This window comes from Molothrus aeneus, chromosome 2 (genome assembly GCF_037042795.1).
Source record: "Molothrus aeneus isolate 106 chromosome 2, BPBGC_Maene_1.0, whole genome shotgun sequence".
Lineage (NCBI taxonomy): Eukaryota > Metazoa > Chordata > Aves > Passeriformes > Icteridae > Molothrus > Molothrus aeneus.
In genome coordinates this window covers 84,244,530-84,267,554 of record NC_089647.1, presented here as the reverse complement: position 1 = coordinate 84,267,554, position 23,025 = coordinate 84,244,530, and the positions used below count along the sequence as shown (strand labels likewise).

The 23,025-nt window shown below is 37.1% G+C and overlaps 1 protein-coding gene across 1 annotated transcript in view; it reads right to left on the bottom strand.

The window, feature by feature from the left end:
- Positions 1-23,025, bottom strand: part of OCA2 (OCA2 melanosomal transmembrane protein) — a 159,409-nt gene that overhangs the window by 57,389 nt on the left and 78,995 nt on the right. Inside the window, exons 16-20 of the mRNA XM_066571574.1 lie at positions 21,820-21,877; positions 20,287-20,395; positions 7,901-8,028; positions 3,277-3,336; positions 2,618-2,722 (exon numbers count right to left, since the gene is read on the bottom strand). Of these exons, the coding sequence (XP_066427671.1) occupies positions 2,618-2,722; positions 3,277-3,336; positions 7,901-8,028; positions 20,287-20,395; positions 21,820-21,877 (460 nt within the window). The remainder of the gene's footprint in view (positions 1-2,617; positions 2,723-3,276; positions 3,337-7,900; positions 8,029-20,286; positions 20,396-21,819; positions 21,878-23,025) is intronic.

The window sequence follows — 23,025 nt, the reverse complement described above, 5'->3', positions numbered from 1 at the left end:
CTAAGTCGACTCAGGCTCTAAAGGAATTGTGTATTTCTTCCATTTCTCAGGTAGTTCCTGGGTCAAAACACTATGCACAACAGAAAATTGAGAGTTCACATCTGCAGTGCCTTCAGCCCAGGGAGGCAGTCACCTCACATAGAAGACTATCCCCTCCTCAATCCTTTTCTGAGTTACTACTCTCTCCCTGTTCCAAGTCTGGACAACATGCACAGCATATTGTTTTAGGGGCTGAGTGGAAGACCTTATCCAACAGCACAGAGCCAGTATTGGGGACATCTCATGTACGAACTGATGCCTGTCTTGAAGCTTCCCACCCCTGAAGGAACAACACAGTGTAGCTTTCCAGATGCCCTCACCATCACAGTAGTTTTTCCCACAGTCATCTGGGGGCTCAAAATCAAAAGAACTGGCAAGACCGCCTCATTCCTGAAATATGGGACAAAAATCATTGTATGCTTGTCTTTCTAATGTAGAAATGACACTATTAGTATCATTGACTGTGAGCTGCCACCAGGCCTTTCATCATCTCTATATGATATTTAAGGAATTAATGTACAAGTCAAACCTATTATGTCATGAGACTGGATTCCCTTAACTCCTTCTGGTCAGTGGCAAAGCCAATGTAGGCAGAGGTCTGTGATGTCATCCTCCAAACATTTTATTCATAGTACACAGCTGATACCTATGAAACTGCCCAGATTATTTTGTATCTGAAGGAACTTGATGGATTCCACATCCCAAGCCAGTACCCAGTCCATCAAAGCTATAACTAATGAAAAATGCAGGAGAGGCTGACCCATTGTCATGACATCTCCTTCATGTCATGACATGAAGGAGACTTGTGGACACTTGGACGGATTCACTACATCTGTCTTTCATTATGATGAGTGCAGGCTCATTTGTGGAGCTGGAACCTTTTCCCAGGAAAGGACAGGATCATTCATGGCTACGTAATAGCAGGTGCCCCATACTCCTACATCACTAGGGAATGCCAAACCAAACTCATATATAGAAATTCCTGATTAGTGAAAAGTCATTCTACAAAAGAGTTGGGTTCAATATATTTTATATTCCTCATCAGAAGTTCATAACTTTGGTGCATACACTGAAAAATAGCCTTCCAAAACTAAATACTGCTTGTTTTAAGAGTATGAACATAGTATTAAAGAATCAAAAAGAATTTTAAATGGAAGTTAAAAGATCTTGGGACTTAGTTACTTAGGAACGTTCTGTAAGTATTTGCTGATGCAGAATGACAAAGGCTAAAGTGCAAGCCTATTCACAGAAGTGAAGAAGAATCTCAACTCTAGTTTGCCAAGTAGCACATTAACATCTTAACACTTCAGCTAATGATTGCTTTTACATGGGTGACAATATGCATGCATTTTTTTTCTTGTCTCTTCTTTCTGACTATTAAAATAAAATTAAAATATTGTAGCAGTCTCTTATGTTCATCCTATAACAAAATTAGAAAAATACAAATTTTAAATAGCTTAAAATGTTGAAAATAGTTCCCTTGCTGTCAATCTGTTTTTGCCACCCTCAAAGATACAAAAGAAATGGTCCTCAGGCATCCCAGAAGATTCTTGCACTTCAGTCCCATTTCCCAAAACATACTCATTTCATGGTGCTGTTTGGTACTACTCCAAGACAATTTTTATAGACTAGCTGGGTATGAGACAAAAATTTTCTAAGTGAAGATTTCTGCATTATTGCTTAGTATCCTCAAGCATTTGCTGGGAGGTGACTCATCCCAAAACAATCTTTCCTTTCACGCCTGTTGCTTGCAGTCTGTTTTGGCTAAATCAACATCATTTCACAGGAAACACCATGGTAATCAAAGCAAAATACCATAGCAATATGTATTTATAGAGTGGTCACAAATCTGCCCAATTTGTCATATGTCCTACAAGAAATGTGTTAAACCTTGGCACAGGTTAAGAGTGGACATGACCATCCAATAATGGACGAAAAAATGTGTAGAAAAGATTTGCTGAGAAAGAGCTGTAACAATGAAATATTAGTATGGTATAATGAATGAATTATCACACTTTAAACAGAGAACTTGATTGAATAAACCTATCTGAGCATGCCATAATTTGTTATAATGTGATACTTTTCTGATATTAAAGCTCAGCTGCTGACAAGCATTGTTATGCTTAACATAATTTGGTGTTTTTTAAACTAATTACAAAAGTAAGCTAGCAATAAAAGGTATGGGTGTTAAAAAAGCATTAGCATTAGCATAACTACTCAGCACATAGAGGAAAAACATTTATAGCAGTGGATGGATAGTGACATCTTTTCTTCCCATCAAAAAGAAGATTCTATTTTTCAAGTATGTATGTGGATATAAGAGGAGAAAAAGCAAAAATGCAGCTAGAACTGTGCCTCTGGTCCCACAGATACCTGCAGCTGCAGGGGTCAATGGCCAGCAAGATGCCTTAAGAGCATGAGTTAGTTTCTAATACTGATTCAATCTCACAGGATAAAGTAAGCTACAGCACAGCAGAGGTCAAAAAAACCCAAGAAACCAAACAGCAAATTGTAATCAGGAAGCTCAGCTCCCTTGCCAGCACCTGGAGGATGATGTGCAGTGCTGCACAGAGCTTACCATTGTAGCTGTGAAGGGGATGTTGTCAATCACAGAGGAGGCCAAAGCAGACACCCAGAGCACTAAAATAATGGCCACTGCCAAGCGGTGATCCTCAGGAACCACCTGGAAATGAGAGATAGAAAATTATAACTTTGAGATCAGTGTTGCTCTGTGTGTCCCCCACGGCATAATTGCACATTCTTTACAGTTTTAATTTATCGACGCTTATTATTCCTTTAGGCTCTGAGATAGGAAAGGCATCTTAGATAAAAGAGCCTAACATTTAGTAACACAATTACAGTCCTTCTTCCAAGAAAACAAGGACAAATAGAAGTGCAGAGATTGATATTTCTAATACTCAGATTTCACACAAAAAATACACTGTGCAACTGTGAATTTTGACCTTTAGCTGTTTATACATTTTTCACCTTTGCATTTGGAGTTTTAGACAATAAAAAAGCTTTTCTGTTGCATTTGTGGCTATATGTATTCTGGCTGTGGACAGATATATACGCATTAAATATCACCCATGCCAAAGTATGACATCCTTTCTTGATACTACTGATGCAGGAATGCAATAATTACCGTCAAATTCAAAATAAAATTATTCTTTATTGTTCTACTGGAATAAAACTATTTTTCTTGCCTCTTAGAAATTATAAATATTTTAAACATACCTTTATTAACAAAGCTGTCTGCTCTCCTATATAGTCTATTAAGTGCAGATGAGCCAAAGCCTGGGGTAAAAAAAAAGAAGGACGTTGATGTCAACTAATGAAGTGCATGACGTACTTACTTTTTTTTCCATTGGATGTAAAAAAAGGCAATAATTTATTCCTATTTACAAGATATTTATATTCAACTCATGTAGCTTGTACAGAATTAATTTTAGGCAAGAAAAGATACAACAGAAATTGGTGGCTGTATTTGCAAAAGTGAGTAAAGGTTGCACTGAAATAACTTGTAGTGTTATTCAAGAGCATGGGACACAAGATCAGAGAATGGCTGAAATTTAATTACATTATTCAGTGGATACATGTCTTCTGAAAACCTGAACACAACTGATTTTAAACGAACTTTCTCAAACCCACAATATAGATAGAAGTATATAACGTGTTTCAAAGGCTGGATGAAATCAGGCATCTCATGCTCAGTCTCAGAAGAAGAAACAGGAAAACAAATTATATTTCTATTTTATGGCTATCTCTGACCCATTCAAAAAGAGGCCTAAAAACCTACAAAAAAAACTACCAAAACCAGTATCCATCTGCTAAAACCAGGACAGAGATCTTGAGTGAATGGAAATTGGCACAGAGGCAGCAGCATCTGAAAGGCAGGAAATCCATCTCTCCAATGCCCAAAGTTAGGCACATGGACTAAGGTCATGAGCCCTGTAAGCACTGGACCCCAGGGCAGCCTGGGACAGAGTGCTCTGTCCTCCCTGTGAGAACCATTCCCAGTTGTACAGGACATTTAGACAGCATCCTGTGATGCTACCACAGATGAAAAGATATAGGAAAACTTCAGCCTGGTGGTATTAACTCTGATCTCTCCTTGGGCACACAATATACAGACCAAGTCTTCACACCTGAAGACAGTGACATATTCCCTTGACCCACAAGTAAAAGGGTGATTTTAACTTGTGAGTGCTAGCCCTTAATTCACTTTGGTTTCATTTTCTTTTCTTGTAGGCATGAAGAACAAAGTACTATTTTCAGGTTTGATAAGGTATATCTATTTGATGACGTCTCAGTTTCTCAGGGGAGAAAATCACATCATTTTTGATTTAGCCTAGACCACGCTGGTTGGCTTGCTTTCTTTTTTCTGTCAAGAAAAAGAAGCAGTCACCTGCAATGCCTCCCTTACTGACATCAGTCCCTCACAGAGCTGCAGGTGTCAGTATTCACACAACACAGCTCTGTATAATCCCCCCGCCTGGCAGTCAGACAGAGCCCTTCACAGACTGCAGTGGGAAAAAAAGCATTCAATTCACATGCTGTCAAATTCCATGACAGATGCAGACAAAGATCCCAATAGGCATTGAGTGGTGTGGCACAGGACACTGGTTTGTCAGTGACTAAGGTGCTTTCATTCAGACTAGCAATTCCTGTACCTGCACCTCAATTGGATATCAGCAGAATAATAGTGGTTTGGATATCACCAAATCACAGTAAATTTGGCCCAGAAATATAAATTTTTAGCAATATATTGAACAAGAAAAGGTTTATCTACAATTAAAGATACAGCATGCAGAAAACAAGCAACAAAATAGGCACATATCAATTACACTTAAAAAAAAGAACATTTTTTCATTATTTTGGCTTCCAAGGAGAATGTTGCCTAAGAAGTTAATTCTTGCTGTTGATTTTAAGTTACCATTTTCTTTCTAAGCTATTTGTGTTGCTTTATCAACTCAAAGGATATGACAGTGATTTTTTAAATGTATGTAAAAGCAATATTCTTAATGAACAGCAATAATTTTTGCATCATTGCTGTGTTCATGCTCCAAAATAAACTTCTAAACAGATAGTTGCCAGCAATTAGAGCCCAGATTTACATTCAATTAATATTGCTGCCTTATTAATTATCTACTAACAGTAACACTCCAAATTAATTCTGGAACTCAAAAAGAGACGTTCAGGACACACACATCACTCCTGCAAGAGAGTCTGCATGTAGCCCATCTCGTTAGAGATGGTGACAATATTAATCACATAAATAATTCTAGGATGTCTCTATGATCTCGAGGCCAATCTCCTGCAAGCACCTAAGCGCAAGTCAGCAATTAGCACCCTGCCACCGTCCTCCCCTGCATGTAAACTGCACAGAGGCTCTCCTGGATATTCCTGTGTCTTCTAAGAGGAGTAAGCATTATTGCACATAATTGGTGTCTTCAGGCACACTAGTTCCTGTGGGGGAGTTCACAACAGAGCTTTTCTGCAGAAAGAAATCTTGTGCCATTTTAAAACAAAATCTAATTTATGCATAAAAATTTTAATTAATCCTTTTGTGGACAGTATGTCATGATGACTCTTGTAAATAAACTCTGCCTGAAGGAATTAAGGTAACATGCCAATTTCTACTATAAAACTGAGCAAAGAACTGTAATCCTGAGAAGCTTAGGGACTTATTTTACAGAGACAGAAGAAGCAGAAAGATTTCTATAGCATGTGGATAAAGACTAAAAAGACAGCTGTAAAGATTAATTACCCAGGGGACACAATAGATAACAAGAGAGTTCCAAGGATTTCCCAGTTTTTAATTGTAAAAGATGCACCAAACTGGACTGATGGACCCCCAAAGGCAGAACCATCAGGAGTTCCCCTGTAGTTCAGGAACTCAAATCACGTTTTCCAAAATATCTGGAATTCAAATCACATTTTCCAAAATTACTTGCAGCCTAAGTCCCACACAGGTTTTTAAATGTGCCTTTTAATAGGAAAGAGAATATTTACAGCAGCAGGAAACAGCTTCAGACTGGGAACTATCCAAGCTGAAGAATCACCAAGGGTGAGCAGTATGAGCTGGCAATTTCTGGATACGCTAGACTATGGAAAGATTTCTTATATTTCAATGTATATCTTTGTTTTGACCAGTCTCTTCTTGACACTGGTAATGTAAAGGAAAGAAAAATACCTTGGAAAGGACTACCACCTACTAATCCAATAGATTCAGATAAAAATTAGCAGTGATGATATGCACAGAACATTTTCTCATTCATTGTGGGGAAGAATTTAATATCTCATATTTTTTTCTTCATTATCTGGACAAGTTTCTTTCATGACCTTAAACTACTGCTATTCTAGAAAGCCAGGAGAAATGTTATTTCATTAGCAAACTATTCACTGGTGACGTGAGAAACCGAAAGAAAGAAGCTCAGTGAATTATAACAGTTGTATCTAAAGACAAATAACTTCCTGTGTATTTTTACTATGGTATTGTGCAGTCACACAGCACTCAACTCACAGACGGTCAATCAAAGTTCAAACAATAAATACATCAGGGAACACAACTAATAAACTCTTACAACAGCAGTAGACAAAATAAACATGGCTTCGGCATTGATTCCTTATAAGAGCTAGAAATTCAAGGTTATATGGAACCTCATAAAATGGAGGACTAAAAATTTCCTGTTCTAATGAGCATACAATAAATCAATATTTCCTGATTAACTTTAGACTGAGTAGAACACAGAAAATTTCATAATGATAATCAGAGTTTCCACTCATCTTCTTGGAGGTTACCAAATTTTGACTTCCGGTTTGGCATTAATTAGAGTCAGTCGGATTGGTTCTTGTTTCTATTTCCTTCAAATGCTGTCCCTGTTACTGCTGTTGATTTTTTTAACAGATTCCAATTTCCAGATTCTTGGAATCTTTGCAATTATTGGGAGGGAAGAGGGGAGAAATGAGGCTACATGAGCAAATTAGTTATCACAGGCTTTTCCCAGGCTTCTCACTCAGGCAATTCACTAGCCATGGCATTGTCAGTGATCACTTGGGTATTGTCAGTCATGTGTCTACATTATTACATCATTTAAACCCAACAATTAACAACTGAAAAATAGTCAGCATTCTAGAAGCCTAATTAAAAAGTTACAGTGAGTATCCATACACACCAAAAAAAATCCAAATATTTGGCATAAGAATAAATCCTCTCAAGCTATGCAAAACATCAAATAGGCAATAAAAGGGGATACAAACATGGATGGACATGGATGCTGTCAAGCAGACAAGCACACAGAAAATACACAGCAAGATATCAAGGCATTTCAAGAGCTGAATATTTTTTAAATTAGCATTGCAAACTGAAATTCAGTGTTATTTTCCTTTCAAATCACACTCCCATGAAATATCTTAGACCATTTGATAGCCAGCATGTAGCAAGCAGACAGCAGTAGAAGCATTTTTCAACTCTAGTTTAATCTTGTTCTATTATTTTTCCTATCATCTGTATAAATAATTGTAAACAAACACATAAATACACATAAAATATCTGCACACATAGACCAACAATAAACCCAGAAACTGAAATTTAAATCATAGAAAAATGATTGTGTCTGATACATTCAACAAAAGCAGAATATGGAAAGAGAATGAGACCAAGTTTATAATGAAAATTTAAATAGGAAAGTGGTCCACCTAACTTTCATTCTCTGCTAATCCTCTCTATATTATCATAACTACATTTAATCAACAATATTCCAGTGGGATTGAACCAGCAGGAGGCCTCTCTCCAGGAACATAATTCATATTTGAAATCTTTTTCAATTCTTCAGGGTTTAGAATCAGAAAATATTACCTCCATGAGAACAAACAATGCTGCAAAGAAAAGAAGGGTTGCCCACTCAACTCTGTTCAATATCATCTCAAAATCATGGATGTCTGCTAGCACCAGCAGCCAAAGGGCTCCCAACATGGCAATCCACCCTGCATGAGAGAAAAAGAGAACAATACTTTACACTTCACAGACTTGTTATGTGCTAACAACATGTAAGTTACAGTATTGTGATTTTCAAAGATTTTCACCACATTTTCACTTTGACTGTAACAAGGAAAAGTTCACAGATATCACAGGATGAATGGCCTCTGCTTTCAAATTAAAATAAAATCTCAAATAAAAAGAACAAGCAAGTAAGACAAAGTTGGGTTACCCCAATGATCAATGGGTTTGGATCACAGAGAAACCTTTAAGTATTTAGGAATAGTGAAAGATTCTGCAGCTCCTGAAAGGCTGGCTGCATCCCCTGGACCTTGAAGACTCAGTGGCTGCCTGCTCTAGAAGATAACCAGGAAAGGAAACTCTCTCCTTAGAAAATAAGAGAGATTTGGAGCAAAAGAAGCTCTCTTCAGATATCATCCTTCAGTACATTCTGAAGTATTTTAATACACATATTTAGGTAACTGAGAGAAAATGCAAATCAAATGCACAATTAGCCAGAAAATGCAAATAGCAAATCTCCTGTCTGAGCAAGACTCACTTTCCCTCTGCATAGTTAAAATTCTTTCTAGAGCTGCTTGACCCCTCTGGTTCATTTATCTTATAACTCACAGAGTTCCCAAAGCAGCAGAGGAAAGAGAACTGTCAGTTTTATCTACCACGACTTTTCAATAGCAAAGTTGATCTGCTGTATTATAAAACAAAGCAAATCTCTTCATGAAAATTAAATTTATTTAGTCTGTACATAAAGGAAAGCTTTATGGAAATGCACTGCCTAATTTTCTTCTGACTGTTGTCTTGGCTGTTCTCTGAATTCTGTTTAAAAACAGTGGGGCCAACTCCACCTTAAATAAATATGATGGCAATTTCTGTTAGAATGCTGCAAGGGAGAGTAGGTATGTGCTGATTTGAAGCTAGGTAGCAGAATTTTAAGTACTATTTTCTAAAAACCTACTTGACAACACAACGTACATTTTGAATGTAATTACAACAAAGTGAAGAATTAAAGAATTTCTCATTACTTATGGGACAACCTGTGAAAATATCTTGATATTATTTCTACCCTTCTGTCTCCAATAATAATGAATCAACTAGAACATGCTATATGGAGATAACAATTAATCACTAAAGCTAATGAAGTAATACAGAATTGCAGAAGAGGTGGATGGAGCCAGGCATTTTCTCTTACCATGCGTGTTATCAGCACACATTAGCTTCAAGCATGCAGCTTTGCATGGGGGAACAGTGCCTGGCCTTACAATATTTTTCCCTGAGAATACAGACAGGCAAGGGAGGTGTCATCCTGCCATGCTTCAGCAAGTACAGCTCTCCAGAGGGAAGTGCAAACACATCAGCTGCCAGCTGTGGCTGCACAGAGCTGATTTCAGTCTGGGAGAGGAGAGGAGAGGAGAGGAGAGGAGAGGAGAGGAGAGGAGAGGAGAGGAGAGGAGAGGAGAGGAGAGGAGAGGAGAGGAGAGGAGAGGAGAGGAGAGGAGAGGAGAGGAGAGGAGAGGAGAGGAGAGGAGAGGAGAGGAGAGGAGAGGAGAGGAGAGGAGAGGAGAGGAGAGGAGAGGAGAGGAGAGGAGAGGAGAGGAGAGGAGAGGAGAGGAGAGGAGAGGAGAGGAGAGGAGAGGAGAGGAGAGGAGAGGAGAGGAGAGGAGAGCTTTATTGGAATTTTTTATTTACTATGAAGAATTTTGAAAGTACTAGGACACATTAAAGACTGGCTTCTCTGTTTGTTTGTCTTTTTTTTTTCTTAGCTTCCTGGACCACAAAAGAGAGCCATGAGGAAGAGAAATAGAAATAATTTTTAAAAATAACTTCTCATTACTCTAGTGAAAACAAAGCCCATTTACTGCTCCACAGACCACTTCCTTTACTGCCTTTTATTGCCTCTGCTTCATAACAATTGATGTCCCAGAAAGAGAACTTAGACAGAAACTGAACCTAAATTCTATTTCTACCTGTTGAAGAGGATGACAGTTTCTACTCATTTTAGGGGAAAGGAAATGAAATTTTATTATAAAATGCATCTTGCAAATTTATAATGCATTCTTCATAAGAAAAGATTTCCATGTCTTCTGTCTGGTGCCAGAAAAAAAAAGTACAGTAGAAATTGCTTAAGGGCTTTGCTTTTCTTATACCAAGTAGGCAAAACCACCTTTGGAATAATACTTAGCTCATGCTGAGTGGAACACAATTGCAGTCCTACTCAAAAAAACCCTTATTTTTAAATAATAAAGTAAATGAACTTGAAAACATAAAACAATCTAATAGAGTAAAATAGATATCTAGATTTTGGAGGTAGGCAGGAGAAAGAGAAATAAATTAGGGAGAAAAATTGCTTTGTAATTTGTAGGCCTTTCAAATGCTCATTAAGAAGAATGTGCATTCCTCTGCAAAAGTAATTTTGGCCTACTACCTCATAGTAGTAGGTCAGAAGCATAGAAGCATAACAAGCTTCCTCTGAACAAAGTGAGAATGTGGACTCTGCATGTTCACTTTATATGCACAGAATTTGGAGTAATGCATTTAAGAAGACTGGACTGGACTTTTCTGGAAACTGAAATGGCACTTGAGACTTTGAACTGAAAACCAAAGTCAGGGTAACATTGCATGATCCCACTGATGGCCTGGGCGAAACAGCAGGCTACTCAAGACAGGTCAAGAGAATACATTTAGGTAGGAAGAGATAAAACTGCAAAAATCCAGGATGGGAAGCAACTGGATGCCAAATAGTCCTCCAGAAAAGACTTGAGAAACACAGTGTATCATAACTAAATCTCATGGTCCACTGAAATACTGAACCAGGGCTATAAATAGTAAATTCTGTGAAACAGCGTCTGCTCTCCTCATCCCTGGCAAACCCTGAAAATGTATATTGTAAGGTGCATACCCATTAGGAAATCTGAAGCAGGGAAGGAAGCACAATCAACAGCCTGAAGAGCTGATTTTGAGGAAAAATGTAAAGAATCCAGGCCACTTAGCTCAAAAATAAGATAATTTAAGAGGTCCTGACAAATCTTTGGGTAAATACCAGGCTTCCCCAAAGGGCAGAGAGCAATCCATTTGTGTCAGCAGTAGTGGGTAGGACAAGAAAGAGTAAAAAGAAGATGTTAATAGCAGTGACAATGATTTAGGCAACACAGTATTCAGGGTCACACGTTTATAGTGATTGAGAAATATTTTTTTTAAAAAACATCTAGACCAGTTTCTGCCAGATGAAAATATAGTACCCCGCTCTGCAAACAGATGGGAGGGACACACTGATTTTTTATGTTTTCCTCAAAGTATGATTTTAGTTTTCTGTGCTTTTTAAAGTTCTTTTTTTGTCATTGTAGCTTAAGGATGTGTGCCAGTCCTTAATGTAGTATATGCTTCATCAGCCTCTTATATAAGCCTATAAAAACATTGGGGTGAAAAAGTTAAATCAAAGATATATGTGCAGTAGTGCTTGCTTTTCTCATAGAATATGTTTTATCAGTACTTCCGAATGTGAATGAAAATGTTCCATATTTTGGTTTATTCAAATTATCTTTTATTTTATCAGGAATGCCTGAAAATATACATTCTGAATTCTTGGTGAATATTTCTAAGAAGCACTTTCTGCCACTGGTAAGTGCTCTTTTATCTTTAATATTATTTTTTTTAATATAAAGTTACCCTCTCACAAAGCAACTTGCTGGTCTTTTGAGCAGTCTCTTTTCACAGGCTTAGCTTCATGGAAATCATTTTATATTCTTTGCTATTTTTAGCACCATAGTTTAGGCAACTCCTTAGGGGAGAGAACAGTGAAGGTGACAGTCCAAGACTTGCACCACACCAATAAATACTTGGTACAATACAAGAGGAATAAAAGGATATGGAAAAAAACGGTGGAAGCTATAACCCCATGCAAGGCAAAATAAGCAGGATCCTATGCTGATACAAGGTAATTATACAATAAAAACCAGAAGCATTGCATAAAACAAGGTAAAGAATTGACTGCTCTGTGATCCCAGATCATCCCATGTGCCTCAGGAAAGGATGTGCTGGACTTTGTTGAATAGCTGTAATAGCATGAATGTGAAACCATATTCAGCATTGCATTGTAATGCCAACACCCAGCTTCATCAACTGTCTAAACACAATTTTATAGATGAGGCAGGATGGCTCTCAAAACAGAACTCTGTAAGAAAGAAACCTGGTTAGACATTTCTACAGCTGGGCACTCCATCTCCAGAGATGAGCTGACAGATATATAGCTGTCTATATCACACCAGTCTGTAAGTCTGAAAAAGTACAGAGTACTCTCAGTAAAGGTCGCTGCAAACAAACACACTCTATTGCCACAGCCTTATTGACTCTAGTGAGCAAAAAATAATTTGAGGAGCTGCAAATATCAAGATAAAGGAAAGGTCAGCTTCTCTAGAAGTGAGCAATAAAGATCAAAGGCTGCACTAGCAGATACAACTGTTACTGGTCCTTGGTTTTTTTCCTGTCAAGTGTGTGGGCAGCTGCATGGACAGGGGGTATTGTATAATGCATGCATAATTATCTATTTTTAATTACAACCGTGACATTTCAAGGCAGAATTTTTGAAAACTATCCTAAAATAAATTAAGACTGCAAGGATCATCTTGTATGTCCACAAGCAAGGTGTTATGCTGACAGGGTAACTAACATCTGGACCAGACTTTTTGAGTCTGAGTCAGTGTTGACTGCATTGATGTAGCTTCGCTCCCATTCTCATTATTAAAATATTATTATCAAATTTATTTTTAACTCATGTTCATGTACACTCTACCAGGAATGCTTTTGACACAGCTATGAATCAAAGATGTATGAAGTCTCTCCGATACAGTTATGTCCATTCTCATTTTTAAAAAACAGTTTGCGTTTTCACAGTGCAATCAAGTGAAAATGCCACATATCAGAGGCCAGCAGGTCAGTCCCATGCAGAGCTCTTCTTGACCTCAATGTAAAAGTACTAGACCACCTAAACCAACACCACCACATTCCATGACAGATAACAGAGTTAATGGATGAAGCACAGGCAGGGAGGTTCAGAGCACTAAATGAGGACAAATATATCGAGCTCCACTGGCAATGGTAGCTGATGACACCTGGGGAAAAGCAAACACACGTACAAGCATCTGGAAGAGTCTCCAGAAAAGCCTGAAGACTTTGAAAGAGTACAGCTTAAAATGTTGGCTCTAATCTTCTTATGTCTTTCTACCTTGGACTGGATTCTTTTATCAGAGGCTACAACACAGTGCTTTATTTACCACTGTCAGATCAGCAATTAAAGAAATAACTTTAGTCATGGAAAGCAGCATTACAGCTTCATTTAGGTGGAGCATTAATGGAAAATGGTAAGGGAAGAAAGGAATTGCCACAGACAAGAGTCCCTGAGTACCTACAGCTAAAAGAAATACATAAGATGATAAAAAAGAATCCAGGTTTATCAGTAACTCAGCTGTGTTTAGTTATAGATGATTGAGTAAACCTATGAGATGGTCAAAACCCATTTTAGGGGTGACAAAAAGAACAAGAAAAAAAGCATATAATATACATCACACCTCATAAAATAAAATCAGGTATAATGTAGAGCTGAAAACCAAATTTGAATAAGTAAAGTTTGACACTTCATAAAATATATTAAAATGGGCTCAAGTGAACTGAAGCACAGGAAGTAAGAAACCATCAACACCAACACTATTTACATCTTGGCAAAGAAGAGGAGGACACCCCTAACATGTCATCTCATCCCAGCAAAAAACCTCGGGTTATCAACCCTCTGTTGTAACTCCTTCCAGCCTAAATGCATGATGCTTAGCACCCTGGAGAACATCAAAGGGAGACCATAACAACAGGGGAAAAAAGGACAATTATACTGGGATTATTATTTTGAGTTTTGAATGGATTTTTGGGTTGGGGTTTTTTTGGGGGGGAAGGAGAAAACTTGGTTGGTTGCTTTTTAACAACAGTCTATACTGCATATCGTTAATGAGGGTTTGTTTTTATTTTTTTATTGATTAGATATATTAGACTCTAAGTATTAATATTATCATAAGATGAACAATAACTGCTTCCTTTGGTTGCACTGGTTACAACTTTTTACTTCTTACTGTTAACAAATTCTCAGCTCTAGATATAGAAGATGTTCCCCTTTTTGCCCAGAATATTACAAGCTTAAGAAGACCATGGAGACTTTAAGAACAGGAGCCTTCTGCCTTGTAAGAGAAGGCAATTCAAATGTTTTGGAGGCCAAAGCCATTTACTTTGCTGAAATATGTGAAGGAGTTTCCAGGCAACTACAGATTATTCAGGAAGGTATTTTTAGCTCTACAGAAAAGGTCCACAAATGTTACATCCCAAGCTTTGCATCTGTTTGCCTAGTTTATCAAGTCATGTTAGAAAGCTTTTCAAAATAATGAAACAAAATTTAAATTAAAATGAGGGAGGGGAGGAGGGGGAAGAGAGATGAAGAAAAGAAAGTAGTCATTGGGACAGCTTTAAGTGCAGTTGACAATAAAGTATCATTTGAGCCATTACTTAGGAGTCAACACCTACAAGCTTTTATCAGCTAAAACTGATTCATTTCCTAGTCCTAGCTAATTTCTAGATAAATGTTAGCTTTAGTGACAAATTAAAGACCAAATGTGCACTTTTCACAATGAGGATATAGTGACATAGGAAGTGAAATATAAGATGTGCTAAACTTAATGTCACTCTTGGCATCTGGCCTACGCTTTCTAAAATCTAGATTGTTCACCAGTTTTTATATCTTAATAGCTGTCTGTCTCGAGAGGAATTTTTGTTTTCTTAGGCATTAAAAAATTATACATCAGCTTATTAAACTAGTCTATGGTTTTTGCCAGATATTTTATAAAACAACTCCTCAATAACACTGAGTAGCTCTATAATAAACATTTCATCTTAACTATTGCACAAACTAACCTGAAACTAAACAGGTTTATATAAGCACTCTTTTTTTTCTTCCTCTCCATAGGAACAAACATGTTTTTTAAGTCATTTTTTTCTGTTTCTGAAAATATCATTTTATTGTTTGTAAACAAATGTCATATTCATACAATTCCACCATCACACAGAATAGTGGCAGAACATAGTTCAATCTATTAATCACTGATAAGATATGGAAAAAATATTCCAAAATAAAATTTCAAAGTACAGAATTAAGAGCCTTTGACATCAACACCCCTCTCATGCTAATGGGATCTGTCCACACCTTTCTCAACCCTGTGCTCTTCTACAAGGATATATAAATCTTTTGGATCTGAGGAATTCTGCTGCACTCTGGGAGGCAGGATCTTTCTCACAGGCCTGTGGGGGAGGGGTTCAAGTTTAAAAGCACTTTCACCATTCTAAAGAAGCTTCTTAGCACAAGTTCAAATGCACATACCTAGCCTATCCTAGGCCCCATATAAAAGCTGGGGTGGGGAGTGAGGGAAGTTTATTAGAGTTCTTCTTAAGCAGCTTCCTAGGATGCATCTTCAGAACAAAACCACACAGAATACATTTATTTCCCTTGTGGAATAGTGGAGATTTTTAGTTTACATAATCACATAATTTAGTCAAAGATCCTTAAGTTAAAGACTTCTGCCATTGGTTACAGCACTGCAACTCACGCAAGCTTTTACACACACACATACTTACCCTACCAATCTGTCTCAAAGCTGTTAGCAAAGAATCATTCTTGCAGTGAGCTCCTAATTTAAATGTTACAGAAAATAAATGGATTAAGCTAGTGGTTAAAATCTTAGTAGGCCGCAGTAATGGAGAACTGGCATCATTGTTTCTAAGTTAATATTGGTATGAAACTTCACACATTCTAAAAAAAATGTAAGTTTGTGAGGCTCTCTAGGACTTTGCAGCCCTCTCTTCCTCACTAAGCAAGCTATCTGATAAGTGCCACTCAGTTTCAACTCTATCATAATTTTTGGTTCATCTATGTAAATTACAGTGTAAACTGAAAATTGAGCATGTCCACTGAAACATGTGAAAATCAAAAGCAGGACAAAAATCAAAAGCCTGTAAAGAGGAGAAACTTCAAATCTTATCCACTTCCCTTAATTTGAGAAGTGACTCCTCTCTCCAGTAAAGACAATATTTTTGTTATAATTTGCATAATAATCTCTGTAAACATAATGGAGGGAGGAGCAGTGTTCGACTGAGGCCCTTTCCCATTGGGATATTTAATTTCTCATGTAAATGTGAACAAATTTTTTGTAAATTATGGAAATGAGTCAATAAATATGGCAACTGATATTCAAAGGAGTGACAATATAACAAGAGTCTTCCTTATCTACACCGAGTACATTTCTCCTTTAATGCTCTGGCAATAAAATTAAGAGAAGTCTGCACAACATGGTGTACCAAAAAAACAGAAATCAGTTTACATCAAATTAAAGCAGTTATTTTCCTACTTCTCCACTATTTCGATCACAGTTTTAAAATGTTTCAAAGCTGCAAGATACAACTAATTGCCATAAACTGCAAAAAGAGATCTTCAGACCCTCACAAGTAGCTGTAGCAGAATTTGCAGACTTAGTACACATTCAGAAGTTAAACAACATCAATATAGAGGACAAGAGAATGTTTTGCAAGAGAAAGAAGTCTCATCAAACAAGATAACCTTTGTTTGTAAATATTAAGGAATTTTAGCTTTAGTGCAAGAATGATGAGGGAAATTCAGATCTAGGATGTTTGCCTGACTGGAGTGACATAGAATATTGACTATACACCTTGTCCTAGTGCCCAGAATGGTCATAGTGATCATGTCATTGCTTGAATGTTCCTAAAGTTATTTATGAGTTCCTAAATTTGGGGAGTTTGCTAACACTGCTTTGGTTAATCATACCAAAGATGAAACCAGGCTGAATCACAGCTCTTGACCTCCTCCACTGATTAGCGACACCCCCAAAGATTATTCTGAGGGCAGATGAAGGTAATTAGCTTAAATATTGATGTCTGAAGGATCACAGATGCCCATTGCACCAAAAATACCAGAATGGGCTCAGACAGTAGCATTAAGACACCACTCCTCTGTACAAGTGAAAAAAAAATCCAAGACAGCTCCCTCCAGCGAGCAAATGGCAGTCCTTAATTATGGAAGAATTCAGTGAATCCGAAAGATCTCTCCCTGTTCCCTTGCTTAAATAATTCATCAAAGGAACATGAGGAAAGCCATGGATGGTAACACCATAGGTTCACCTGTGCAACAGTTGTGTCTTTAACAGGAAAAATGGGGGCAAATAAGGCAGGAATTAATATACAAATAAGGCAAAACCACCATTGTATTTCAAATAAGGCATAAAGCACAATGGCATTCCATCTCTGCTTCCAGCAGCCAAAATTGAGGCAGCATCTCCTCTCTGAAACAGGAACTATCTCATCTCTTTACTCTTGGGTTTTCACCTTGTTCTTTGAATATGAGAGCAATAGAGTTTGTTTCAACCTCTTAAAGGAGAAGAAGACATTCCGATGTCTCAGAAACTAGTGGGCCTGGCCCTGGGAAAGAGGTGTCCAGAGGCGGAAGAGAGCAAGGGTGAGGGCGTCTGCAAGAGCAGGCTGCCTGCATTTCATGCGGAAAGCACAGAGAGGCAGGAAAAAGCAGGGCCATGGAGATAATGGGTCCCTCTTCACAGATATTAGAAGGAACTGCACAAAGTTCACAGCAGCTCAGCAACTCATTGAACTGACTAAAACCAAATCAAAGATAAAGCAGCTTCCCCACAGGAGAAGAAGGAATTGAACTATAAATTGATTTTAGTATTTTTTCTGACCCAGTCACTTTGAGCGCTCCATTCAAAAAATCTAGCTTAAAATTTCAGCAAAATCTTGCTTTATATTACTTTTTAAATCTTTTTCAGGCATATTAATATAGTCCAAAGCTCTAGACATGCCTGCCTAAAAGATAAAGTCAAAATAGTAGCCAGGTAAAATCCTCAAATGGGCTTTAATTTCATCCTTTGTCATCTTTTCTCAGATGTTTTAATAATGCTTTATCAATAAAATAAAATCTCATGGGGCCAAATGAAAGTAGTGTAGGAGTCTTACAGTTTTTAGTATCTGGGTTTTTTTAAGTCTCAGTACTAATCTTTTATTAACATAGATATTTCATAGAATTACACTAAATAAATTAATGAACAGGCACAAGAAAACTGAATAGGAAAGAGTTCTGCATTTCAAAAGGCAGTTAAGTATTCAAATTTTATTATTTAAATTAAAATGTCAGTACCTTCAAATTATATTAATGATTCCATGTTCATAATTAAAAAATTGTATCAAGGCTTGGGACTGATACAGAATTTAAAAATCTTTCTAACTTCTCTACCAACTGCAATTTAAAATTATTATATTTCTATCATTTCAACCTCTGTATAAACCATTATTCTGGTAGAAAATTAAACACTTAACTGCAATTTTTATGAGAAAACATATTGAACAAATTTACCCACCCAATCCAACAGAGTACAAGATGTAGTGTACATTAGGAAGTATATTTCCATGCTTTGGAAGACTAAAATCCATAGAGCCTCACAGCAGCCCTACTTCAGTAATGATAAATAAGTGACAGCTATCATCAAGACCGAGAAATTCAGGAAACAAAACTGAGAACCTGTAAATTATGGGACCTTTAAACTTATCAGTAGAAGTTTACAGGTTCAATTACTTTTCAGTAGAAATTATGTGTATGCTTTAGTAACATTTATTCATTGATGTGACAGGTTTGCCATGAATGCAGAACAGGGAGAAATTATACAGAACACATACAGCCCTTATTTGCTTTCAAGGTTGTTATTTGGCTACTGAACAGAAACCTATACTGCAAAACATTCCATTTATTTTCATTTATTTTACTGGCATAAAGCAGGACAAAAAAAAAGATCAATAGTTACTACATTTCCTCTAGCAGCGACTCCAACTCCTTTGCAGTATTGAAAAAAAATTCTTACCAGGAGCATACACAACTAGTACTGTTTAGTCTTTAATGACTGTCTGGCTTTTCAAAAACATTTAGAGATGTTTGGCTTAATTCAAGAAGTTCTACATGGTTCAGTGCCACTTATCTGAGACACAAAAGTAAGAGTGTACATTGATTTCTTAAATTGTCAATACAAAGGCCTTTCTTATGTTTTCAGCCACCGTGACTTCAAACGCATTCAAAAATTTTGACCTTCTGCATTTTCCCAGACCTTATTAGCATAGCACATTTTTCTGTTTTAATACAGCATTTTACCTTTTAACTTCTTGACAGTAATCTTCATGGGTGGAAATTGCCCATTTGCATGGTAAATAGTCTGTCAGTAGCAGATATGGAATGTCTTGCTTACAACCTGATCACCATTGTAGAGCTATAACTGGCTCTATATCTTGCACAGTAAAAATAAGTGTTAGTGTAATATCTGTGTCTATGATTATTGATTTATTCATTATCAGCTGTTCTTCTTCAAGTCTGCTCCATCTTTCAGCCACTGAGATAGAAGTATAGAGTGTGTAAATTCAGATTGCATGAAAGATGTATTTGAATTCCATAATCTTGAAGAGCTCAGCAGCCAAAAAAAATTTTCTTTTTTTGGTCAATGCATAGGTAGGTTTTATGACTATCTTCAAGTTAAATGTGAGATTCTACTTGGTTCTGTTTTCAGGTTATGTGGAACTTTTTCTTATAGAGATATACAACTACCTGTATAAAAACCTCCACATATAGCTCTATATATAGAAATTGCACACAGAGCTACTTTCATTTCACCCATATACAGTGTCCTCCAGTTTTTATTTATGGAAATGAATTATTTTGGTGATAAAGTAATGGAGACTGTAAATTATACAAAGAGCTTTCTATACTTAAGAAATGATGCCAAACTGCTTCTTTGTTCTCCCATGGAGTGATTATCTTATGATGTCCCTGATGCATCTTGGTCATTCACTCAAACAGTGCAAATGATGCCAAGGTCAAATTTGCTCATTCTGAAATGTTTAGCCAGCTCATTAGTATTGGAAATCCAGAAAATGAAGTCATGAGCACTCTCTGTTACTCCTGCTGGAGTAACTGAGACGTGACTGAATTTTTAAAACCTGCTCTTCTCTTCCCAGAGAAATTGCTGCTTAACCTGGTAAAATTATGAGGACAGAAATATATGAAAAACGGCTTTCTGAAAAGATCAAGACTCAGAAAGATATGGCTGGCTTTTTTTCAGGGAGTTTGCTTATTTTACTTCGAACAAAACTAGGAAACTTACCAAGATCTAGGTAGATGCCTGGAACAAATGAGTTGAGAAAAAACATAAGAATAACACATCCTAGCACTGTCAGACATTTGATGAGCAGAATTTTGTCTGTTATTCTGTGCTGGAGACAGACAAGAAAATAAAATTAGCAATTGTATTAAAGAAGAAGCTATGTTTTATGCATAGAGTTCAGAAAAGCATGTGTGAAGTGCAAACTGCTGTTCCTGTATTGTATATTCCACTTCAGCATAAAAGACAGAACTACCTGAATAGTTTTTATATGTGTGCTTCTTATGCATACCTATAAAAAAACATGACTATGTGGTCCAACAGGCTTTAAGAGATACAAGTATCTAGCACCTGCTGCATACATTCAGCTGTACTCAGGCACCCCTTTCACAACTTCAGTCTAGAGGGTGAAGCAGCGTTGAAATGCCACTCCTACCAAAGAGAGCATTCTGAGCACTCTGAGGTTTTGTGATCTGGGACAAAACCACCCTTCTTTTTTCGGGTGTGCTTTGAAAATCTGTAAACCACTCCAGAGGTCAAATCTTTCACACCTCCTGTACAGCTCTCATGTAATTGCTAAGCCCTTCATCTCTACAGAGTTTGTACACCTCTGTACCCAGCTCCTGCTTCACCGTATCAATCTCCTTGTGTCCTCAGCCCCCACACCCAGTGCTTTCCGTCATGTCTCTGCTTTCACTACCACTCCAGGGAATCACTTTCTTCCAGACTGAGTTTGTTTCTTGTTTCATGTAGTTTAAAGCTCTACTAAAATACAAGTAAGTCTCTGTTCTTTAAAAAGTTTTTCTCTTATCCAATGCCTTGAAAAAGGTGTAAAGAAAATCTGCTGGGTTTGGTCTGGTCTGGTGTGACACCTAGGACAGTGTTCTCCCAGACAAGGACTTGCATCCCAAGGAGTCCAATCAAGGACTTGAGCTCTCAGACACAGGCCTGATTCATTAGTGATGCCAGTGAGGTAGAAAGATTGTGACACTTAGATAATTAAATTTAGGAGACATTAATCCCGCGGCAGAGTCTCCATCCTCTCAGTTTCAGCATAAGGACTTAAGCAGTGCTAGTATGTGCACAGCTAAAAGAACAGGATTTATCAAATGGTTTATCCCTACTTGAAGGGATAAGTCAGTGATGTCACCAGATAAAGCAGTGATGTCACCAAAATGCATTAAATGCATTGGGTACATTAGTAGGAGTGTACTCTATTATCATTCATCATGGCTACAATTTATTGACATCTCCTGAGCTTTTCTGGCTATGGATTAAAAAGTTAAGAAAACACTGCTGAACCATTACTTCATTCTTTAAGTTACAGTTTTCTAAGGAACAAAAGTACAAAACCTCACCATGTGGTTCAGTAATCTAGTCTGACCAAGAAGCCAACCACCCTGACTGCTAACTTTTTGGCTATCAAATTAGCTACTAAATTAGCTAATAAATTTCCATTAGATTTAAGGCACTATCTCTCTATAAAGGCATAGCTTCATTTACATGAATACTGGGGAAAAAATGGTATCTACTTACGTTTTTCTGAAGTTCCTGGATATTTGTTTCCCAGTTTTTATCTTCTTGTGAAATTTGTCTGAAAGAAAATGACACCTACTTTTTTCCAGAGTGAAATCAGAGCTCAGCCAAGAGCGTTGGAATAAATCCCTCTCATCACATAGAGATCTCCTCTTTCCCTGTGCAGAGTAACCCATACCACAAAGAAGTTGTGGCCTTCTTACATCCAGCAGCAAAATTTCCATGAGCATTCACTTAAGACTCCACTTTTGTAACATGCTCCACTAATACACAAACCCTTCTGTTTATTAAGAAAGCCACAGGCTGAGAAGGAGCTGGACTTCAGGATATGGACCTCAGGATAGGATCTGGCTATCTGCAATGTGTAGTTCCCTTAACAGTTTCAGGAGCTGATGTGTGTGTCCCACTGTGATAAAACAAGGGTCGTGTGCTAACATCAGCAAGTCAGAACACACATGTTTCACATTAGCATTTTATAATGAAGTTTTTAAGATCTGAATAACTTCACTGTGTTATCGGCGCCGTCCGGCCTCCAGCAAAAAGCCTTGGGCTTTGCACTTCAGGAGCTCTGTTAATGCTAATGAATTTTTACATTGCTGCAAATGTGCTGTGCTGGAGGAATCCTGATTTTTAAGATTAAATATACAATTTTTATTTGTAAGTCAGTAGGGTCCTCTTTACAATATCATAAACTATGAGAATCATAAAATCTTTTGTAAAGGAGGCAATTTTAACAGCCTTATTTGTCTTGAAGAATTAATACTCTCACTCAATTCAAAATACACAATATCAGCAAAAATTATGTAAAAAATCTTATTATTGGAATAGTTCAATAAATCATATTTACATTTTCTTGCTCAAATTCTTTAACAAAGTTATTAATTAAAATTAAATATTCCAATTTCACTCTAGGCAATTAACATCCAAAATATTTATCATTGTTATTTTCAATCATCAAATTCCATGGCATAACATCTGTTTTTACTAGAATATAAACAAAACAAGGTCATTATTCTTTTTGTCATAGTTTATGTAAACCTCTTTTCTATACATAAAAGTACATCTGCACTCAGGTTCACAATGAAATGTTGATTATGAAATAATTGTAAACCACAGCATACACTGGTGAAATATTTTTCAAATTCACCCATTCACTGCAGAGAATTTGAAATTTTCAGTTAAAAAAAAGCAACTCCAGCATTTTAC